We start from the raw sequence: 20,697 nt of genomic DNA, 5'->3' as shown, positions 1-20,697 counted from the left end.
CCCATAGCCTAACCCGCCAAAATTAAAATAACTAAACTGAAAGAACTCTATCTCATCAAGGAGGCCGCCTACCCTTAAAAAAGAGAAGGAAACACAGACGGATTTAGAATTGGCTTATAATAAACAAGGTGGAGAAGGCTAGGGCTGCCAAGTAGGTGGGAGTGGAAGAAATAAAGCATCTTAGTTTCTGAGTAAAATGCTGTTATTAAGTATAATTGCATCAACTTGATCCAAATCCAATATTTCTTATTCACTAAAAAGAAACATATTAAAATAGCAGCAATTTCCTTTACAAATAAACACATTCAGCCAAGGAAGCTTCTACCAAAAAAGTTGAACCCTAGAAGTAATTAAAAGCAGGAGCAAAATTATTTCAGTGTTTCTAATTTCAAACAATAACTTCTAAATATAAATATGCTATAGCTAAGTCAGTAATAATCACTTTTAAAATTTTTCCAAAAATTACAATGAAATTCTTTCAGTCTAACCTCATACTTTTATGATAAAGTATATAAAAATAAGAAAAATCTTCCAATGAGTTATTGCTATATATTAACTGTAGAAACCATTAATGGCAATATTTACATTTAATTGTTTAAAATTATTCTGAAAAAGCTATGAGAAATAGAAGTTTCACAAGCATTTAAGTTTAGGTATGAAAGGCTATTTTTTAATATACGCATCTTGATGCACAATATATGGGAATTTGGTTTTTTACTCATAATAATATGAATTACTATTGGACCCTTGACTTGTAAGTTGCATCTGGACCAGAAACGGTAAATTAACTATAAATATCTGCTGAGGAGCCATAACTTTGAGCCTCTGAGTGCAGCGACTCTTGACATAGGCACATTCCTTGTAAATAATATGTGTAAAGTATTTCAACTAAATGGTCTCAATAACATCTTTCTATACATCCCTCTCCCATGCTCCACATACATACACAAACCACAGTGACTTTTTATTATTTAAAGGTATTGGCTGCTGAGGGGCACGGAGACTATAATCCATAACGACCAATGTGGATCTGTCTTCCTGCACCTGAGCTGTCACTTGGGGGCCAAAGAGAACAACTCTTAGACGGATACATGTGCTGTTGCGAGAATTACTCTCCCAGAAGAGAAATACGTGACATTGCCCTGCTGGCAAGATGTTTTCCTGTTCTAAATCCTTCTAAGTAAATCTTATGTAAAATATCTGGTGAGTCTGAGTGCTCGGTTGAACTTAAAAGAACATTTTGTGAACACTGCAAGAGCCAATCTCAAAATTTTTAATTTTTCTTCCGGTACAAAATAACTACAGTTTGTGTTAACTGAATAGCAATTACAAAGTATATGATGGCATTTTCCCACAAAACTGAAAAAGCAACTTCTTTAAAACTATTCAATGTTTTCAAAGTTTCCATTTTTCCAATATTCTGGTTCCACATTAACCATTAATGCAAATGTGAATGCTCCTAACTGAGCTTCAACAATAACACAGTCCCGTGTCACTTAAAGGGGATACATTCTGAGTCATTAGGCAATCTGTCATTGTGTGAACATCTCAGAGGGCACGTACACAAACCTTAGATGGTACACTGCCCACTGCACACCCAGGCTGTATGGTTTAGCCTGCTGCTCTAGGCTGCAAACCTGTACAGCACACTACTGTACTGAATACTGTAGGCAGTTGTGCACAATGGTAAGTATTTGCGTATGTGAACATAGAAAAGGCACAGTAAAAGAGGAAAAACGGTGCAGCCCTACAGGGCGCTTACCATGAATGGAGCTTGTGGGACCGTAAGCTGCTCTGGGTGCAGCAGCGAGTAAGCAGTGAGTGAATGTGGAGGCCTAGGACATGACTGTACACTTCGGCTACACTACACTTATTTTAAAATATTTTTCTTTCTTTAATAATAAATTAACTCAGGTTACTGTAACTTTTTTTCTTTATAAGCCTTTAAATTTTCAACTCTTTTGTAATAACACTTAGCTTACAACACAAATACTTTGTATGGCCATAAAAAGTATTTTTTGTTTTTGTTGTTGTTGTTGTTAAAAATTAAGACACAGCCCTGGCCAGGTGGCTCAGCTGATTGGAGCACTGTCTTGTACACTAAGTAATTATGGGTTTGATTCCTGATCAGGACACATACCTAGTCTGTGGGTTCAAGCCCTGGTCAGGGTGCATGCGTGAGGCAACCAATTGATGTTTCTCACGTTATCTCTACCCCCACCTCGCCCCCTTCATCTCTCTCTACAATCAATGAACATATCCTTGGATGAGCATAAAAATAAAAAAACTAATACACAAACACACACATTAGCCTAAGCCTACACAGGGTCAGAATCATTAATATCACTGTCTTCCACCTCCACAACTTGTCCCACTGGAAGGTCTTCGGGACAATAGCAAGTGTAGAGCCATCCTCTCCTGAGATCACAAAGCCTTCTTCTGGAACACCTCCTGCAGGACCTGCCTGAGGCTCTTCCTGAGAAGGTGTCATTCTTTTGAGAAATATGTGGGGGGAGGGAGTTTGCTTAGTTTGCCTCATTTTTTCATCGTACACTTGCTTGTAAGCAGATTATTCTCTATTAATGAAAACCTTCCAGTTTTCAAACTTTTTTAAGGAGTTTGCTGAGGGCTGCAAAAACTTCTGCTAAACTCACTGTGAATTTTATTTGGGGTTCGTCTTTTTCTTCGCTTACAGTTTCCTTTTCTCTTGCTCCTTCTCCAGCTACGCATTCCTTGTTCCAGTTCCAACACTTCCTCCTTAGCCAATTCCTCAGGAGCCACCTCCAGAAGCTCCTCAATGTCATCCTCACCCACACCCAGGTTAAAGTTATTTGCCATCCCAACCACAGCCTTGTTGATTTTCGCAACTTCCCCATCCTTGGCAAATCTTTTGAAGTCATGTATGAACCTCTTGAGTGTCTTCTACCAGATGTCATTCTAACACCTTTTGGTGACATCACCCATAGCCCAAGCAAGGTTCTTGATGCAGTCATGGATGTTGTCATCCTTCCAGAACTGCATCGGTGTCTTCTCAGTGTCTTTCTCAGTTGCAGCAACAGCCTGGGCAAAGGTCCTCCTCAGGCAGCAGGTCTTAAAAGCTGGTATGATTCCTTGATCCACTGGTTGGATCAAAGGGGTGATGTTTGGAGGGAGAAGTACCATTTTGACACTGGCATGAAGACCACCAATAAAAGGAGGGTGTCCAGGAGAATTACCAACAATAAGAAAAATCTTGAAAGGTATTTAATTCCCCAAACATTACTTCACAACTTCGCTGCCAAGCAACTCAAGAGAGCATCTTGGAGGAGCAGCTGCGTCATCCACGGCCTCTCCCTGGGCCCGTAGATCACTGGGAGGTTGGGGGGCAGTTACCCCTATGTGTCAAGGCCCCGGGGCCCTCACTGTGCCAGAGCGCAGGGGTCTCCATCTGCAGCCTGCAGCATGCTCCCCAAGCCAGACTGCCACCCCGTCCTTAGAAGCCTTGAAACCTGGCGTTGACTTGGCCTCCTTGCGGATGGAAGCCCTTTCAAGTGTCCCTCTGCCAAAGAGGACGGTTTCGTCCACACTGAATATTTGCTCTGGTAAATAATTTTCCTACACAGTCCCTAGAATTTCCAAAAATTCCTCACCTGCCTTCACATCAGCACTTGCAGACTCACCACTCATTTGCACAGTATGGGAGGAATAACAGTTTTTTTTTTCAATTCTCAAACTCTGTTTTACTTTTTTACTTTAAATAATTTTTTATTTTTCAGTTACAGTTGACATATTATATTAGTTTCAGGTGCATAACCCAGTGGTTAGATGTTATACAACTCATAAGTGATCACCCTGAAGAATCTAGTACCCGACACCACACATACTTTGAAAACGATTTTTGAATCGTTTAAACCTCCCAGACCCAGCATGAAACTCGACATTGTAGTTGGGTCCAGGCTTGTCTTTCAACATTGCAAACAAACTTTTTGCTTTGGCTGCGGTCCCCACGGTACTGAAAGGAACACACATCTGTGTCTGGTCACCGGAAGATTCTCCAAGTCTAATGGGGGTCCTCCGTCACTCTCTGTTAGTCTTGTTGCTTTCAGTAAAGCAGATCCTTTAACCGCTTCTGCCACTTGGTTTTCATCCTTCTCATTCATAACTATGGTGAAGGGGACACGCCCGACTAGCAGGCAAAAACCATCACTGACTTCCCACCTTCTTAGTTCTTAATCAATTCTGATTTCGTTTCCAGGCCAGTCACTTGACATGGCCTCTTACTGGCAACATCAGCAGTGGGTTTTGTATGTTTAGGAACCATCATGGACCAAGTAACATAAAATTAAATCCAGTACAAGAGAAAATGATACAATTAAGAGACTCAGGAAGCATGAGATATAGGAGGCTGTTGCCAGAGCAGTACGGCATATGTTCTACAGCAAACTATTTTTTTATAAGTAGAAAGAGTACACTAACAATAAAAAGTGTAGTGCAATAAATACATAAACCAGTAACATTTGCAGTTATTGTCATTGTCAAGTATTAGGTACTGTCCATGGCGTATGTGCCATACTTTTATACGACTGGCAGGTCCGCGGTGTCACTTACACTGGCATCAGCGCAAACGCGTGAGCAGCGCGTTGTGCTAAATGTTACGGCAGCTACGTTGCTAGGCCACACAGAGTTTTTGGCTCCATTATAATCTTATGGGACCATTGTTGTTGGCCAAAATGTCTTTATGTGATGCGTAACATTCAAGCGCCTAATTTGGATGGATAAGGCATACTGATCAGATGCTATACATGTCATTGAAGAATTCTATATATAGTTTATAAATGTTCAATAAAATGATATAATAAGCAGAACTGAATAAATCTGGGAACCTATGACACTTTATAGAAAGTGTGTTTCTATACATTTACCAGGACTTTCAATTCCTAAACATAATCTGAGACCTTGCCTTTTATACTAACAATCTAAAAAACTTACACACCTATCTCTTTTCTCTCATTTTTGATAAATTTTGTGAATTTAGTATCAAGAAATGAATTTTGTCTTTCTTTATAAATGCAAAGTGGCCCTATTTAATATCTCCACTGTCTTAAACACATCATCATTAGCGATTCTGCACCATTGGACATAAGGCCTAATACAAGTTTGAAGTATAATATTTCACAGTCCGACAATAAGGGACCTCTAGATGATTGGCATCAAATGACTGAAGAAATTCTTTTCTATTTTGGAAAAAATAAAATAACCTATCAGGCAAGCCATTTTCTTGAAATCTTTAATTTCCAAAGGATATCTCACCAGAAATACTAAATAAAAATTATAAAGGGCTCCAATTAAGAATTTTTATATTCCTCTTTTCCAATTAAAGTTATACTTTAAATTATTTCTACTGTTGACACTCACACTACGATGCCACTTCTTTAGTAAAATGCATTTTTTAGGAAAATCACCTGCCATTGTCCCATAAAACTTCTTGAGAATTCCTTGGCTAAGATTCTCTTTTTTAAAAAATTTTTAATTGAGTCACTTACTGCAAAGAGCCCACTCGTACTGCCACGGGAATGTGGGGAAGCTGGGTGGCCCACTTCAGGGTCACGTCCTGATAAATATGCAACATGCTGTGATGGTTTCCAATCAAAGTATTTATTGTCCCTTCAGAAACTGCAAATTGAAGACAGAAAAAAAGGATAATAAGAAAATTGTCATTTGCAACAGATTATATCCCTTATAGGGGATTTATGATACAAACTAATTCTAATATCATGATGTTACAGTATAAAGATTTTAAGTAACAAGACATGATTTTCCAACTTCAAACTACTAATATCTAAAAGAAAAAAATTATAGACTTGGAAACTCTAATCAAAGAGTGGCCAACATTTTTGCATTTCATCTAGAAAGCATGAGTTTCATTAATATCTAACAATTTAAGCTAATGATTTACTGGGCATTCACTACAGGAAAGTCATTCTATTAGGCATGACTATGCTCCGTTCTGCCTATAAAAGAGTCTGATGTTCTCTTGGAAGCATCCTGAACAGGCACATTTTGGAAAGCATTAATGTATGCCTGAGGCCAATTCCACAAATCATTTTGTACAAAGTAAAATGACTGACAAACCCAAATGTGTGCTTTATATCAAACTTCTATTCAAACTTTAAAAGTTAAAATTTCCATTACATGTTCAGTATAAAACTATTTTCCTAGATGTTTAAAATATACGTGTGTGAGTTTGCCTTTTTCTGATGTATAAAACATAGCTGTGACATATGGAAAAGATAAAAGAAAATCTTTCTACACACCTGAGCAGTATGGGAGAAAACAACTTGGACTACAATCAAGTTTCTTCATGAATTGAATCTGCCCATTATCCTTCAGGCAAAAAAAGTTTCTTTCACCAAGGACAAAAACAGAAGATGCCGACTGATTGAAAGACACAATACATATATCAAGGGCTTGCTCTCCAATATTTAAAGTCCAGTCTACCTGCAAAGGGAAACCTAAGATCAATTAAGTTGCTAAAAACCAGAACACTGTGGTTACTTTCATATCAGTACAATTAAGAAATTTCTTTACAACAAGCAGACGTAAATATTGGCTCATCCTCATTTACTTTTCTTTTGCTATGAACAAATTTCTGTTATTTTTATAGACTCTAGTAGTTTTTGCCCCATCTTTTACCAGATGATATTAGCTATTCTGTTGTTCAAAAATAGGCAAATAAATTTAACCAAAGAGGAGAAAGATATGTACATTGAAAAATATAAAACACTGATGAAAGGAATTAAAGAACATGAATAAATGGAAAGATATACTGTGTTCATGGATTAAACAAATTATTATTAAAATGTCCATACTACACAAAAGTGATCTACAGATTCAAATCCCTACCAAAATTCCAAATGGCATTTTTCATAGAAACAGAAAAAAAAATTCTAAAATTCAGATGGAACCAGAAAAGACTCCAAATAGCCAAAGCAATCTTGAGCAAAAAGAACAAAGCTGAAGGCATCACACTACCTGGTTTCAAAATATATTACTAAGCTTTGCCAACCAAAGCAGCCCAGTACTGGCATAAAAAACTGACATCCAGACCAACAGAACAGAACAGAGAGCCCAGACATAAATCCATGAAATACAGTCAAGTGATTTTCCACAAAGGTATCAAGAATATACCATGGGAAAAGGACAGTCAGTTTCCATAAATGGTTCTGGGAAAGCTCGATATTCCTATGCAGAGGAATAAAACTGAATCCCTACCTCACATCATACACAAAAGTCAAATCAAAACAGACTTAAGACTTAAACACGGGAACAGAAACTGTAAAACTATTAAAAGAAAACATAAAGGAAAGCTTCCTGACGTTGGTCTGGGTGGTGATTTTTTGGAAATGTCCCCCAAAACACAGGTGAAAAACAGGGATTATATCAAACTAAAAAGCTCCTGCATGGCCAAAGAAACAATCAACAGGGTGAAGACACACTGTGGAAAGCAGGAATATATTTCCAAACCACAGATCCAATAAGGAGTTAGTGACTAAAAATACAGAAGGAATTCAGATAAATCAGCAGCAAGAAAACATAAACCTGATTTAAAAAAGGATTCAACATCGATGTATCATTTGATTACCACTTAGATCAAGTGTTGCTTATCTACATGAAAAGATCCTACTGACCCAAGACATGAATGCCAGTCACGTTGCAGCTACATTCTCATCCAGTTTTAATAGGCTGGCCCTCTAGCATTGTACATGTGTCTGGAACTCGGCGGTGTGTCCCTGGCTCTGAGAGAGGAAGGCTCGCTCAGAGTGGACAGGCAAACCTGGTTTCTGAGGCTGCAGCCTGAGATACCGCCATCACACACTTTCAGTCCACTACTGACTGAGTGCCACTCTCTGTCACCTCTGCTGAGCAAAACACACCACAGTCTAGTTAGTCTCAAAGAACACAGAGATTTACTAAGGACAATCATATAAGAATTATCCCACTTCCCGATAAGAGGGAGTAACAAGAAGAGAATCCTACCTGAAACAACCACAAAATGGACAAACCATATGAAACAGTTTGCAAAGCACTGGGTATTATACAACAAAGGACGGCAATCCCATGATGAAAGAAGACAAATCAGGTGAGTCACCTGATTGCTCCAGGCACGGGAGAGCGTTCAGGACATGGCGCCTAGAGGACAAGCCTGGCAGAGCCCAGCCAACTGCCAGAGCTGAGGAGGTGAGTGCTGAGAGTTCAGAGAAACCAAGGCCGCTAGCGTAGGCTCGACAGCATGCCACAGCGGGGAGAGGACCCTCTCCAACATTCAGCACAGTGCTGATCAGCTCATTCATGGAAGGAAACTACCCGAGGCCGGGGAATAATCACCAAGAAGGATTACAGCATCTAGAATAGTGCCTGTGCCCACAGCCAGACCAGACCACCTCAGAATTCAACAGGAGCTGGTTAGAGCACCCAGAAGGCTCTTGCCTCAGGAGTGGGGAAAAGGTAGCCCCCAAACGACTACTGCTCAGGTCCCACCTAACGAGACTTAAAAACAAGACTGAAAAAGATCAAAGCACTTCCAAACAAGTGAACTAAGTTTCCCAGGCCTAAGCTCAAGAACAATTATAGGAATACAAAAAATATAGTGCCCAAAGTAAAAACAAAGTAAAATTGACTGTATCTGGCACCTAATAAAAAAAATACCAGGAATGTAAAGAAACAGGAGGATGTGGCCCACAATGAAGAGAGAAATAAATCATGTAAAATTGACTCAAAATTGATACAGATGTTAGAATTAGAAAACAAGGACATTAAAACAATTATTATAACTGTATTCTGTATTTTCAAAAAGTTAAGTGGCGACATAGAAGATGTATATAAAAAAACACCCAACTGGAACTTATAGAGATGAAAACCATAGCAGATGGAAATGAATACCAGATTAGACATGGTAGAAAAAATATTAGTGACCTTTAAAACATAGCAGTAGCAATAACCTAAAATGAAAGAGAGAAAGAAGAACTTTTATAAAATTAGAATAAAATCTGTGAACTGTGACAACCTTGAATAGACTAAATGTATGTGTAATTAGTCCCCAAAGGAGAGGGGAAAAAGACAGAAAAAATAGCTGAAGAATAGCTAAAAGTTTTCTAAGTTTCATAAAAACTATAAATTCACAGATATAAGAAGCTCAACAAATCCTAAACCCCTCAAAAAGAAAGAAAACTACACAGAAAAACATTAAAATCTACATTAAAATCTAATTGGTCAAATAAGCAATAAAAGAATATGAAAAACAGCCAGAGAAAAAAGATATGTGCAAAAATAAATAAATAAATAACAGCAGAGTTCTCATGAAAAACAAGGCAGGCAAGAAGACAGTAGAACAACCTCTTAAAGTACTGGATGGGAAAAAAATCTGTCAAGATTTTTAGGAATAACTATCCTTTTTTTATATAAATAAAGGATATTTATTAAATGCAAAGGCAAAAATACTTTATCAGAACGTGTAAAAACTGAAATAATTCATCACCAGTGGACTCACACCAAAATATACGTGAAAGGAAGTGCTTTAGAATGAAGGAAAACAACATCACCTGGAAATATGGAGCCACACAAATTCATGAAGAGCACCAGAAATGGTAACAATGTGGGTAAATACATGATATTTTTCTTATAATTTATATTTCATTAAAACATATTGACTACTTAAACAAAAATAATAACAATGTAACATGGACTTTGCAGTGTATGTAAAATGAAAATATGTGCCAATAGCACAATGGCTGGAAGGTGAGCAACGGAAATACAGCTCTTACCCTGTACGTGAAGTAGCATAGTATCACCTGAAAGTAGATGTTGATAAGGTAAAAACATATACTAAAAACACTAAAACAACCACTAAAATAAACAAAACAAAGAGCTGTGGCTAATAAGCCAACAAAGATAAAATAAGATAATAAAAAATAATGAATAACTCCAAAGGACAGCAAAAATCATGGGGAAAGGGCCCAAAGAACAGGTGGGACAAATAGAAATCAAAGGAACAGATGACAGACTTAAATCCACCCCACATTAACTGCCGTCCCGTAACTCCTTTATGAGAAGTACTCCTCTGGATAAATTCCGTTCCTCTGCACCACACTAACCAACGTTCCACGGCTTCAGGCGCCTGCCAAGTGACTGTGGTGTAAGGAAAGGAACGTTGACCGCTACGCCCTGCTCTATCCATTAACTGAGAATAGAAAAATCACTCAACTATAGTCTCAGGATACATCCTTAGTGTAAGTCACAGGCTACCGTCAAGAAATATCTGCAAATGAATGAGCGACAGATATTTCAAAGTGAAAAAAAATAACTATATGCACAAACCTAGGATCCAGGAGAGCTGAAGTCTCACGTGGCTGGATTACAGAACAGGAGGGACAATGGAAATGACTACTATTGAGGAGGAGGCAGAGGCCATCTTGATCGCCTTTATTATTATCATTATCATCCAGACATTTTGCTAAGAGCTTCATAGATATTTTGTTTTCTTCCCAGGAATTCTTATTCTGAACAAACACCTGTGATTATGATAGCTTTGCTGAGTAAGTCCTAGCCACAGCAATCAGACAAGAGTCCAAACTAAAAAGGAATAAGTAAAACTGTCGTCATCTGCAGGTGACATGATACTATAGAGGAGAGAACCCTAAAAATTCCACCAAAAAAACTGCTAGAACTGATAAATGAATTCAGTAAAGTAGGAGGATATAAAATTAATATTCAGAAATTGGTTGCATTTTTTTACACACCAATAATGAACTGCCAGGAAGAGAAATTAAGAAAACAATCCTATTTGCGATTGCATAAAAAAATAAATACCTAGGAATAAATTTCACCAAAGATGTAAAAGAACTGTACTTGAAAAATTATAAGACAATGAAGGAAGAAATTGAAGGGGATACAAATAAATGGAAGCACTTACTGTGCCTATGGATAATAATTAGCATCACTAAAGTGTCCATACTACCCAAAGCAATCTATAAATTCAATGCAATTCCTATCAAGGTACCAATGGTATATTACATAGAACTAGAACAAAAATCCAAAAATGTATATGGAACCATAAAATACCCCAAATAGCCATAAAAATCCTGAGAAAGAAGAATAAAGTTGGAGATATCATGCTACTATCTGATATCAAACTATACTATAAGGCTACTGTAACCAAAAAAGCATAGTACTGGCATTAAAACAGACACATAGATCAATAGAACAAAACAGAAAGCCCAGAAATAAACCCACACATTTATGGTTAATTAATATATGAAAAAGGAGGCAAGGACATACAAAAGGGTAAAGCTGGTCAATTCAACACATGATGTTTGGAAAACTAGAAATGGAACTAGATCACCTTCCTACACCATATGTAAAAATAAACTCAAAATGAATTAAAGACCTACATGTAAGACCAAAATCCATAAAACTCCTAGAAGAAAATATAAACAGTAAACACTCTGACATTGCTCTTAGAAATATTTTTTCTGACATATCTCCTCAGGCAAGGGAAACTAAAGAAAAAAAAATGGGACTACATCAAACTAAAATGTTTTTACACATCAGAGGAAACCATCAACAAAATGAAAAGACAGCCTACTAAATTTGAGAAGATATTCACCAATAATACATCCAATAAGGAGTTAAAATCCAAAATTTGTAAAGAATTCATACAGCTGAACACCAAAAAACAAAGAATCTACTTAAACAATGGGCAGAGAACCTGAATAGACATTTCCCCAAGAAGACATACAGATGGCCAACAGATATAGGAAAAGATGCTCTCATCACTAATCATCATGGAAATGCAAATTAAAACCACAATGAGACACCATTTCACACCTGTCAGAATGGCTATCACCAATAAATCAACAAAAAAAGAATGCTGGCAAGGATGTGAAGAAAAGGGAACCCTAGTGCACTGTTGGTAGGATTGCAAATTGATGCACAACAACAGTATGTAGGTTCCTTTAAAAAATTAAAATAAACTACCTTATGGCCCAGCAATTACACTTCTGGGTATTTGTCTGAAAAAATCCAAAACACTAATGTGAAAAGATATACGCACCCCTATGTTCGTTACAGAATTATTTACAATAGGCAAGATATGGAAGCAACCTAAGTGCCCATTGATAGATGACTGGATAAAGAAGATGTGGTACAGATATGCAATGGAACATTACTCAGCCAAAGTAAGAATGAAATCTTACCGTTTGTGATAACATGGGTGGACCTAGGCGGTATTGTACCAAGTGAAATAAGTCAGACAGAAAAAGACAAATATCATATGATTTCACTTATGCGTGCGGTCTAAAGAACAGAATAAACAAACAGGCTCATAGATACTGATTGCTGCCAGATGGGAGGAGAGTTGGGGGACTGGGTGGAAGGGATTAGGAACTACAAATTGGCAGTTACAGAATCGTCATGGGGATGTAAAGTATAGGATGGGAAATACAGTCAGTAATATTGTAGTAACTATGTATGGGGCCAGGTGGGTACTGGACTTATTGGGGGGATCACTTTGTAAATTATATAAACGTCTAACCACTATGCTGTACTCCTGGAACTAATATATTCCTGAATATCAACAGTAATTGAAAGTTAGAAAAAAATTAATTTATAAAATAGAAAATAAATCAATAATAAAATAAATGTAACATTACTGAAATTTCTACATATTAAAAAAATGGCCTTACGACAAGTCTTTTTCCAGAACCAAGTTTCTGCTGTTCGGTCTCCTGTCTTTTATCTGCATCTGTTGCAAAAGCAAGTACTTGGTACCTGCATAAAAGATAAGGAATAATTAAAAATGACTTTACAGTTAAAAAGTGTAAATTATTTTAAACTTTAAAAGCATATAATCTCAATAAAGCTGATCAAGAAAATAAAGCACTTAATCTGTAAACCTTGAACTACTTTTACCTTGGTTTTAAAAAGTGTGAAATTTAAGATTGAATTCTTATGGAATGATACTCTGCTAGAAGACTATGTAAAACTGTCATGATCAAGAAATTATAACCATATGTCCCAAAATTCAATACTGAGGAAACAGGAATGCCAAATATCAAAGCATTTCCATTGAAATTTTATGTGACAAATAGCAACGTTCAAGGAAAATCTAGTACCAAAAAGGAAAAAATGTAAATAATGCAAAGCAGTCAGATGCAGCAGTAATTATTAATCCATAATCTACAGAGCCCAGGCCTGAGTGTAAACCCCAGCTAGGTCAGTTACTAGTTTAGAAAACTCTGGAAAACGAAACGCTCTGTGTCCCCTCTTCCCCATGTACAAAGTGGGAATAATAATCTCTAACTCAAGCACTGTTAAAAGAATTTTAAAATAATGTAGTGTCTAGTATATATTAGGTGCTCAAATATTCATTGATAGATTAAAAGACAAATAAAGGTTTATATAAGGAGAGAGATCAATAACCTAGTAGTTTATCTGGTATGTAATAAATTCTCAATAATGGGTGTTATTACTTCCCGTAAGTATTTTACAGTTTTAATACTAACATTTAGCTCAAATCATTCTTTAAAATAATTTAGAAATATCATTCACTCTAGAAATGATTGATTTAGACATAAAGTTTAAATTTGCATTTCCCATTAATTAATGGTATATTAGAGTAAGAATCCTACTGTAAATGAAGAAGCTTCAGGCTCATAGATTCCTTTCCCTCCAACTGAATCACAATTCTTTGCATTGTTCTTCCACAGCGAAGAGGAAAATCAGTAAAAGCTACATTCACACACCTCATGTTGTCTAAGAAAAAGATGTCTCATCAGGTAAACCCCTGGGATCTGCACGAAGACGACGTGGGATCTCTAAATAAGCACTGAAGTACGCACTAGCGTTCAAATATCACACACCAGCTCTTAAACCATCCCATCTCAATCAGGAATACTTCATGTGTAAAAAGCCTCCAATTCCAGTTGGAGGCACAATGACTATGCGTTAAGATAGATTTTTGCAAGACATTCATAAAAATCAGTCTTATAGTTAACGTGGAAGCTTAATGTATACGAATTTCATTTATTCAATAAACATACAGCAGGGGTCTAATACACTGACATGGTCTCCATCGACCAGACCCTCCCAAAGTAGTAGAGGTTCATATACAAATAAGTGTAACTTAGAATTCACTGTGCTGACAGAAGGCATCCAAACAGTAGCAAGGGAACATGGTGGCAGAAACAGAAAGTGAAGTGGAAGAATGTATGTGTTCTTGGTTCAGGTTCGAGGAGAAAGCCACATTTTAAAGAATGAGTGAAAACTCATCATGCTGTTAAAGAGGTAGAGGTGTTACAGCAAAGCAAACAGCACATGCAAAGGCATGCAGCAGTAAAAGACATGAAAGGCTGTGACAGGAGTTTAGGAGAGACACATGGCAGGGAGGACTGAGTCATGGGAAATGAGACAAATAGGTAGGAGGGTGAGGAGCGCAGCCTTGTAAAGCCAGGCTAAAAAAAACCCCAGAGGCAGCTGCAGCAAATGTCTCCCTACCGACTGAGACTGCCTTTCAAAATGCCTATGTCTCCAAAAGTGCCAAATAATTAGGCCTCACATTCCAGCCTCCACGTAGGATTGTTTTACTCTTCCCAGGTCATGGTAAGAGACACAGGATGCACCAGTGACTAGAACATGAGCCCAGGGCTGGTCCGCTGCAGGTCTAACCTTAGGCAATTAATTACCTAGGTGGTTAATTTCCTGCAGACACCAACCTCCCAAAGGATGTTACAGATATTAATGAGAACATTGCAAAAATCCAAAGCTTCTGAGCTGTTTGAAGCTTCTTATATAACTACAAAGAGTTCTCATTTCATCTGAGGAAGAAGTGAGCCCCTAAAGCGGCCTCATTAACATCAAAACAGCAAGCAGAGGCACGGCCAAAACTGACTCCTGGTTTCCAAATCCAGAGCATTTCTCTTCCTGGAAGATGAACCAGAGGAGTATTTTATTACTAAACATAGCTGACAGTAAATGTAGATGATGACAATCTTACAACAGCATCTATTTTATGGTTCTTCCTTAAATCCTCTTAACTGTGACCAACAATGTACATGGTAATCTATTTCCAAAACCAAAGAATTCCAAGCACACTTAGAAGTTCTGAAATAAAGAAAACTCTTGGATTTTTTTCTTACCATGCAAGTGTTCAGCGATATAAGCTAAAGAACAAGATTCCCTTGCCGAGACTGCGGAAGAACAGTCTGGCCCAATGTAATAAGATTTTGTGAAAGAGCATCATACATGTTTCTCAGAGCAGAGAGGCAGGAATCACAAATACAGCAGGTCCAGGAGAATAGCGGTGCTTTTTGGCTCAATAACCACAAATGCTCAATGGGTCCCGTGAAGCACCGATGACAAACCCAACCATATAATTTAGTGTTCTTCTGTATCACATCGTAAAAACAGCAGCAAGGAACTAAAATATGGACTGAGGTGTCAAAGAGTACAAAAGCAAACCCTCCAAAATCATTTATTTTCTAATGAAACATAGCTGGCACCTCAAAGGATAACAAGATATTTTGGAGCCTTGATATTTAAAGTTGGAGAACTCTACTAGAAGTGGAAGATCTGGACACAGAGCCTCACATTATTCCTTCTCCACTAGAGCTAAAACATTCTTGAGTATGCCAGAGAGAACCATTTACATTGAGAGAAGCCAGTAAAAAAAAGAGAAGCATTCCTTACAAACCTTGCACTCTTTCGTCAAGACCTTCTTGAACACCTGTTTTCAGCGAGGTGCAATGCTGGGCACTTTAGGGGACAAAACGCCTGCCATCGAGGATCATTTAACTCAGTCAAGAAGAAAAAGGAGCAAATATGTAGTATCAATGAAAGCAAGAGGAGAACATGGGGGAAGTGTAAAAATCTGCTCTGAATTGAGGAGATATTGCTTAGACCGAGGTCATAGAGGAACTGAGAGGGAGCAGGGAGGCTTCCAGACCTGAGTTTCATATGCAGAGAAGAAAAGAAGAGCATTTCAGACAGAGCACAGCATGCACAAGAGAGGAGAGAGAGAAAAACCCTGGACATAGATGGAAACCCTAAATATTTCAATTTGACAAAAGGCTAAGACTAGTGAAGACCACATCCTTTTTTAAATATTGTCGATTAAATTCAACAAATGTATTTTTTAAAATACAAATTTAAAGCCTATTATCTACTACAAGGTACTGGGAGCCACTGCAGGGGTACAGGGAAAGTATAGGACACAGAGGAGAAAAATAAAACTCATGGCAAAGACATATACTTCTTCAGGGAGCCTCCCTACATTCAACTCTTACTCAAAGGTGTCCCCTGTAGGCCTCCTCAGCATCCTGACCACAGTTCTGCTATAGCCCGTATCACAATGAAGTGAAACTGCCAATTGATCTGCTACCTCCCCTACTTGCTTACATACTGCTTAGGGACAAGAGACAGGTCTTTTTTAACTTTGCATTTCCTGTACTTTGTAGTGTGTGGCACATAGAAGCCTCTTGAAAAATGTTTCCTGAATGAATGATTGAACAAACCAACCAAATTATTCCATCAGTGAGCAGATATTTAAGACAGATTCTGCTCTCTGAAACCAGATAATGCAAGACACCCTCTAGAACATTTCAGCACAATACAAGATGGCAATATATGACATTGCACAAAATCACTGTTTTAGGCAAGAAATATATCTAGGAGGTGAAAAAAGGGGGTAGTTGAACCAGTTACCTTTAAAAGTCTATTCCAAATCTGAAAATCAACATAACAGAGATAAAATGGGACTAGATTATACAGAGCACTAAATATCAATATAAGAAAGTTTGGATTTTTTAATGGGAAACAAAAATTCAGGCTTAAAGAGGTGTTTTAAAAAGATAGCTATAGCCGTGGCTGATGTGGTGCAGCTGGCTGGAGCATAATCCCATAGCCAAAAGGTTGTGGGTTCAGGTCTCAGTCACGGCACATGACTGGGTTGCGGGTTTGATCCCCCATCCAGGAACATACAGGACGCAACCAATCGATATTTCTCTCTCACATCGATGTTTCTCTCTCTAAAAGCAATGAAAAAAACTGTCCTTGGGAGAGGATTAAAAAAATTAAGAGAGCTAGAAGAAGGACCCTAAAGAGGTAAGAAACCCAGAAATCCAGATGGAAAGATAAAGGCCTCAATGCCAAGAGAGGGGGAAAAAAAGGTAGAAAGGTCAGGAGTTACTGACTAAATAACTCTGACAAAGAAAGAAAAAGAGAATAAAAAATGATTCAGTTTTGATAAATATGGCCAAGAGAATAGTGGTACTTCAGCCACCCCCTCCAAAAAAGGCACACAATTCTCCCACTTCAAAATGAAAACAACTCTCAACATGTGTCCCTGAACTAGAATCCTACCTGGAGTACGTGTTTGCAATGACAATTTCTGGGACTTATCCCAAAATTACTAAATCAAAATCTAGAGTATTGGGGATAGGGAATCTGCAAACGAGCATTTGATAACAAGCTTCCCACGCTGAAGTCTGAGACCCATGGCCTTCCCTAGTTCCCATTTGAACATAACCAAGCTTGCTTTAAAGTAATTAAACATCAGTATCAAAAATGAAAATAAATTCTGTCTGAAAAGCCTTTTATACTAACTGATTACATTCTATTAACTGCTTATAAATATATTTAGTGAAGCTTCAAAAGAACCTACAGTTTTCAGGCTTTCTCCATCCTAAATTGCACCTGTGATTATCATTTAATTTTATCTATTAAACTTAAAAGCATATGTAAATACAACATACTATTTAATGTTATAAACCCTCTTGATTGTCATCATTTCACAGTAATCACATATCCCATGCATCTCTACCATTATAAAAGACCCACATAATGGATAAAGTGGTGAGGTCTTTAGTCCTAGATGGAGATGGATTGAATAGATCGCTATGCTGAGTCACCGCAGTTAAAGAGCGTGAGCTTCGGTGGGATTAAATTTGCGCATTAAGGGAACCTATGCATCGCTTCCTCATCCAATCGCTCCTGGAGTTATTACCAAGTTAATTCCTATGCACATATTTCAAAGAGTAGGTCATGGAGCGTGCAAATCTCTGTACTGTGACCCCGTCTAGCACTGCCAGTATCACTGCTTGGCAAGAGTTGAGACACAGCCCTGGGTGGAAAGCTGAAAAGCAGATCTCCTCAATATTACTTAGGTTTTGACGGGCTTGAATGCATTATACAGATACTTTTCTCAACCTCTCAAGATAACTATAATATTTCATTTATTACCAGTAGCAATGCCACAATTCATTCATCTCCTTTGGACAAGAGCCACAGGAGTTATAGCAGGAATGGGACATAATGATACACTGCCTCCACCAGTTAACTTCTTTGTCCCAAACACTGGCCTGTTTTCAGAGTTCTGGAGCCTGGGTGCCCTGACAGTAATTCACAAAAGCTCGGTTGCCACGTATGAAGGGAAAACCTTGCTAGAGACACAGTATTGAAACTTGAAGACACAAATGTAAAGCTGTTGCCTGATGAATTTATATTTTCTTCCTGCCCTGGGAAAAACATGCGGCCAAAAATAATACCGAAAAGCTGTAATGAAGTGTTGCTTAGACTTACAGTTCTAACTGTTGCCATCAGTGAGATAACAGCAAAAGAGTTACCGAAGATGCTCTAAGTCCCCAAGTCTGTTTCTCTTCCCAGCGTGGATTTCTTTCTTTTCCCCATTCTCCCTTCCAACATAAAACACATCCTCCAAAACCTCAAAATCTTAACTTTTATTGAAATGTAGCTGATAGAAGAGAAAAGGGTCTCTCTTTAAACACAAGTCACCAAAATCAGTAAGGATTTCTAGTAAAAAGCATAAACTGCTTTCACGGGGCCATTTTCATACTTAATTTCTATTATCATCGTTCTTTAATAAACATTTATAACACCTGTATGTCTTGCCAGCATTCTTCCTATGTATACATACATTTTTTTTGTTATAAAATAATATCATATATGCATCTTTACATCGGGCTCTTTTCACTGACACTGAGTTTTATTATTTATAATTCAGGGAACAGTCCCAATAATTATTCAACATTTTCTATAGGGTGGCAACCATGTCTTCCTTGTAAAAAACTTGTCAAATAGCCGTTATTATCCCTTTACAGCCAGGACAATGACACTGACCACCAAACAGCTGGGAGCAGCAGAATCATGATTCCAATCCAGGTCTGCCTCTCTGCTAACCGCTCCTCTCAGCCTCTGCACTGGACTGCCTTTCAAATAGTTTACCAAATGTAAACGACACCTCTACCTCACCACAAGTACATTTTATCAAAAAAAAAGAAAAAAGGCAGGGAGGGGATTCTTCTTCACTTGTGATATTGAAGCTTTTTGTGGAAAAGAACTAATCAGCGACAGACACATGCACCGAAAACCATGATTTCAAAGATAGGACATCCAAACTTACTTGTAACTTTCCACTTGTCGGCAGGAAGAGACGGTGATGAAGGAATCTGTTCGGGAACTGTAGGCAAGGGGGCCAGGCAAAAGAGAGCCAGGGAGAAACCTTCCAAAAGCATAGCTCTCCTGCTCAAACACCATCAGCATCCCGTCCATAGACTGGATACAAATTAAATCTCGACCTGAAGAAGAATGAGAGGAAATTAGGCAACCTATTCTTAAATATTTATCTCTATCCACCACAAATATGTCATAGTTTATTTTTTCCCCAAGAGGGAAAATGAGCAGTTCAAACTTTAAATTATAAACTGATGAAGCTCTCAGATTATTGTGTATCAGTCTACATGCATTTCCCAATTTTAAAGGATTCAGATATCTATATTTTTAAGTACATTTATTTTCATTTACTGTATGTTAAAATCTCTAGCTCAAAATAATCCCTAGCAACAATCATTACCCTTTGCAAGATATCATTCTCCCCAAAATCAGAAATACAACGGCTGCTCTGCACAGGGCTATTTCTTCATAATATGTCAGCCTCATACTTTGCAATGACTTAGGCACCCATCAAACACAGCACACCGAATCCATAGACATAGATTAGGCACCAGTTTCATACAAAGCACAGTGTTAAGCACTGTTGGGAGTGAAAAATATATATATAGTGAAAAATACTAATCACTGATTGTCCTAAACTGTAGATTGATGTTTGAAGTGTCTTCTACTATCAGTCTACAAGTATCAACTATGAAATTCACAGTTCTTAAAATATACTGAGAGGGTGATGATGATGATGATTTCTATGATACTGTAGTATCCCTAACCTGAGAACGATCTGGTGGCTGTAACTTTTCATGTTCTGCTGGTGAGATTATATAAGAAGGAACCATGTCAGAGAACAACTAAGCTACTAAGTAAATCAATAAAAGATCAATCTTCTATTTGTTACCTAATCCATCCTTACCATATACAGTAAGTCCTGTAGAACTATTCCATATTACCTTGGATATAAGTGCCAATACAGGACACTTAAATTTTGAAACTGAAAGAATACTTAGGTCAAATAAAATTAAATTGCATAGAAATGGATGATATTCTAATTATTGTGTCTGAGTATGGACACAGGAGCAATTTCTAAAAAGAAAACGCGTTGCCAAAGGATTTTTTTTAAAAAGAAAACTAAGATTTTGAGGTGCTTATGACTGCAACATACTCTACCCCATCTTGATTACTCAATAGTGCTATCATCTGAGA

The 20,697-nt window shown here is 37.7% G+C and overlaps 1 protein-coding gene across 1 annotated transcript in view; it reads right to left on the bottom strand.

The window, feature by feature from the left end:
- Nucleotides 1-20,697, bottom strand: part of BBS9 (Bardet-Biedl syndrome 9) — a 179,961-nt gene that overhangs the window by 84,182 nt on the left and 75,082 nt on the right. The window contains exons 6-9 of the mRNA XM_054571306.1: nucleotides 19,451-19,625; nucleotides 12,720-12,804; nucleotides 6,294-6,477; nucleotides 5,523-5,652 (exon numbers count right to left, since the gene is read on the bottom strand). Of these exons, the coding sequence (XP_054427281.1) occupies nucleotides 5,523-5,652; nucleotides 6,294-6,477; nucleotides 12,720-12,804; nucleotides 19,451-19,625 (574 nt within the window). The remainder of the gene's footprint in view (nucleotides 1-5,522; nucleotides 5,653-6,293; nucleotides 6,478-12,719; nucleotides 12,805-19,450; nucleotides 19,626-20,697) is intronic.

This window comes from Pteronotus mesoamericanus, unplaced genomic scaffold, assembly GCF_021234165.1.
Source record: "Pteronotus mesoamericanus isolate MK-2021 breed Mesoamerican mustached bat unplaced genomic scaffold, CSHL_Meso_final contig_220, whole genome shotgun sequence".
Lineage (NCBI taxonomy): Eukaryota > Metazoa > Chordata > Mammalia > Chiroptera > Mormoopidae > Pteronotus > Pteronotus mesoamericanus.
The sequence above is the reverse complement of the archived record's forward strand: the minus strand, read 5'-3'. Positions and strand labels throughout refer to the sequence as shown.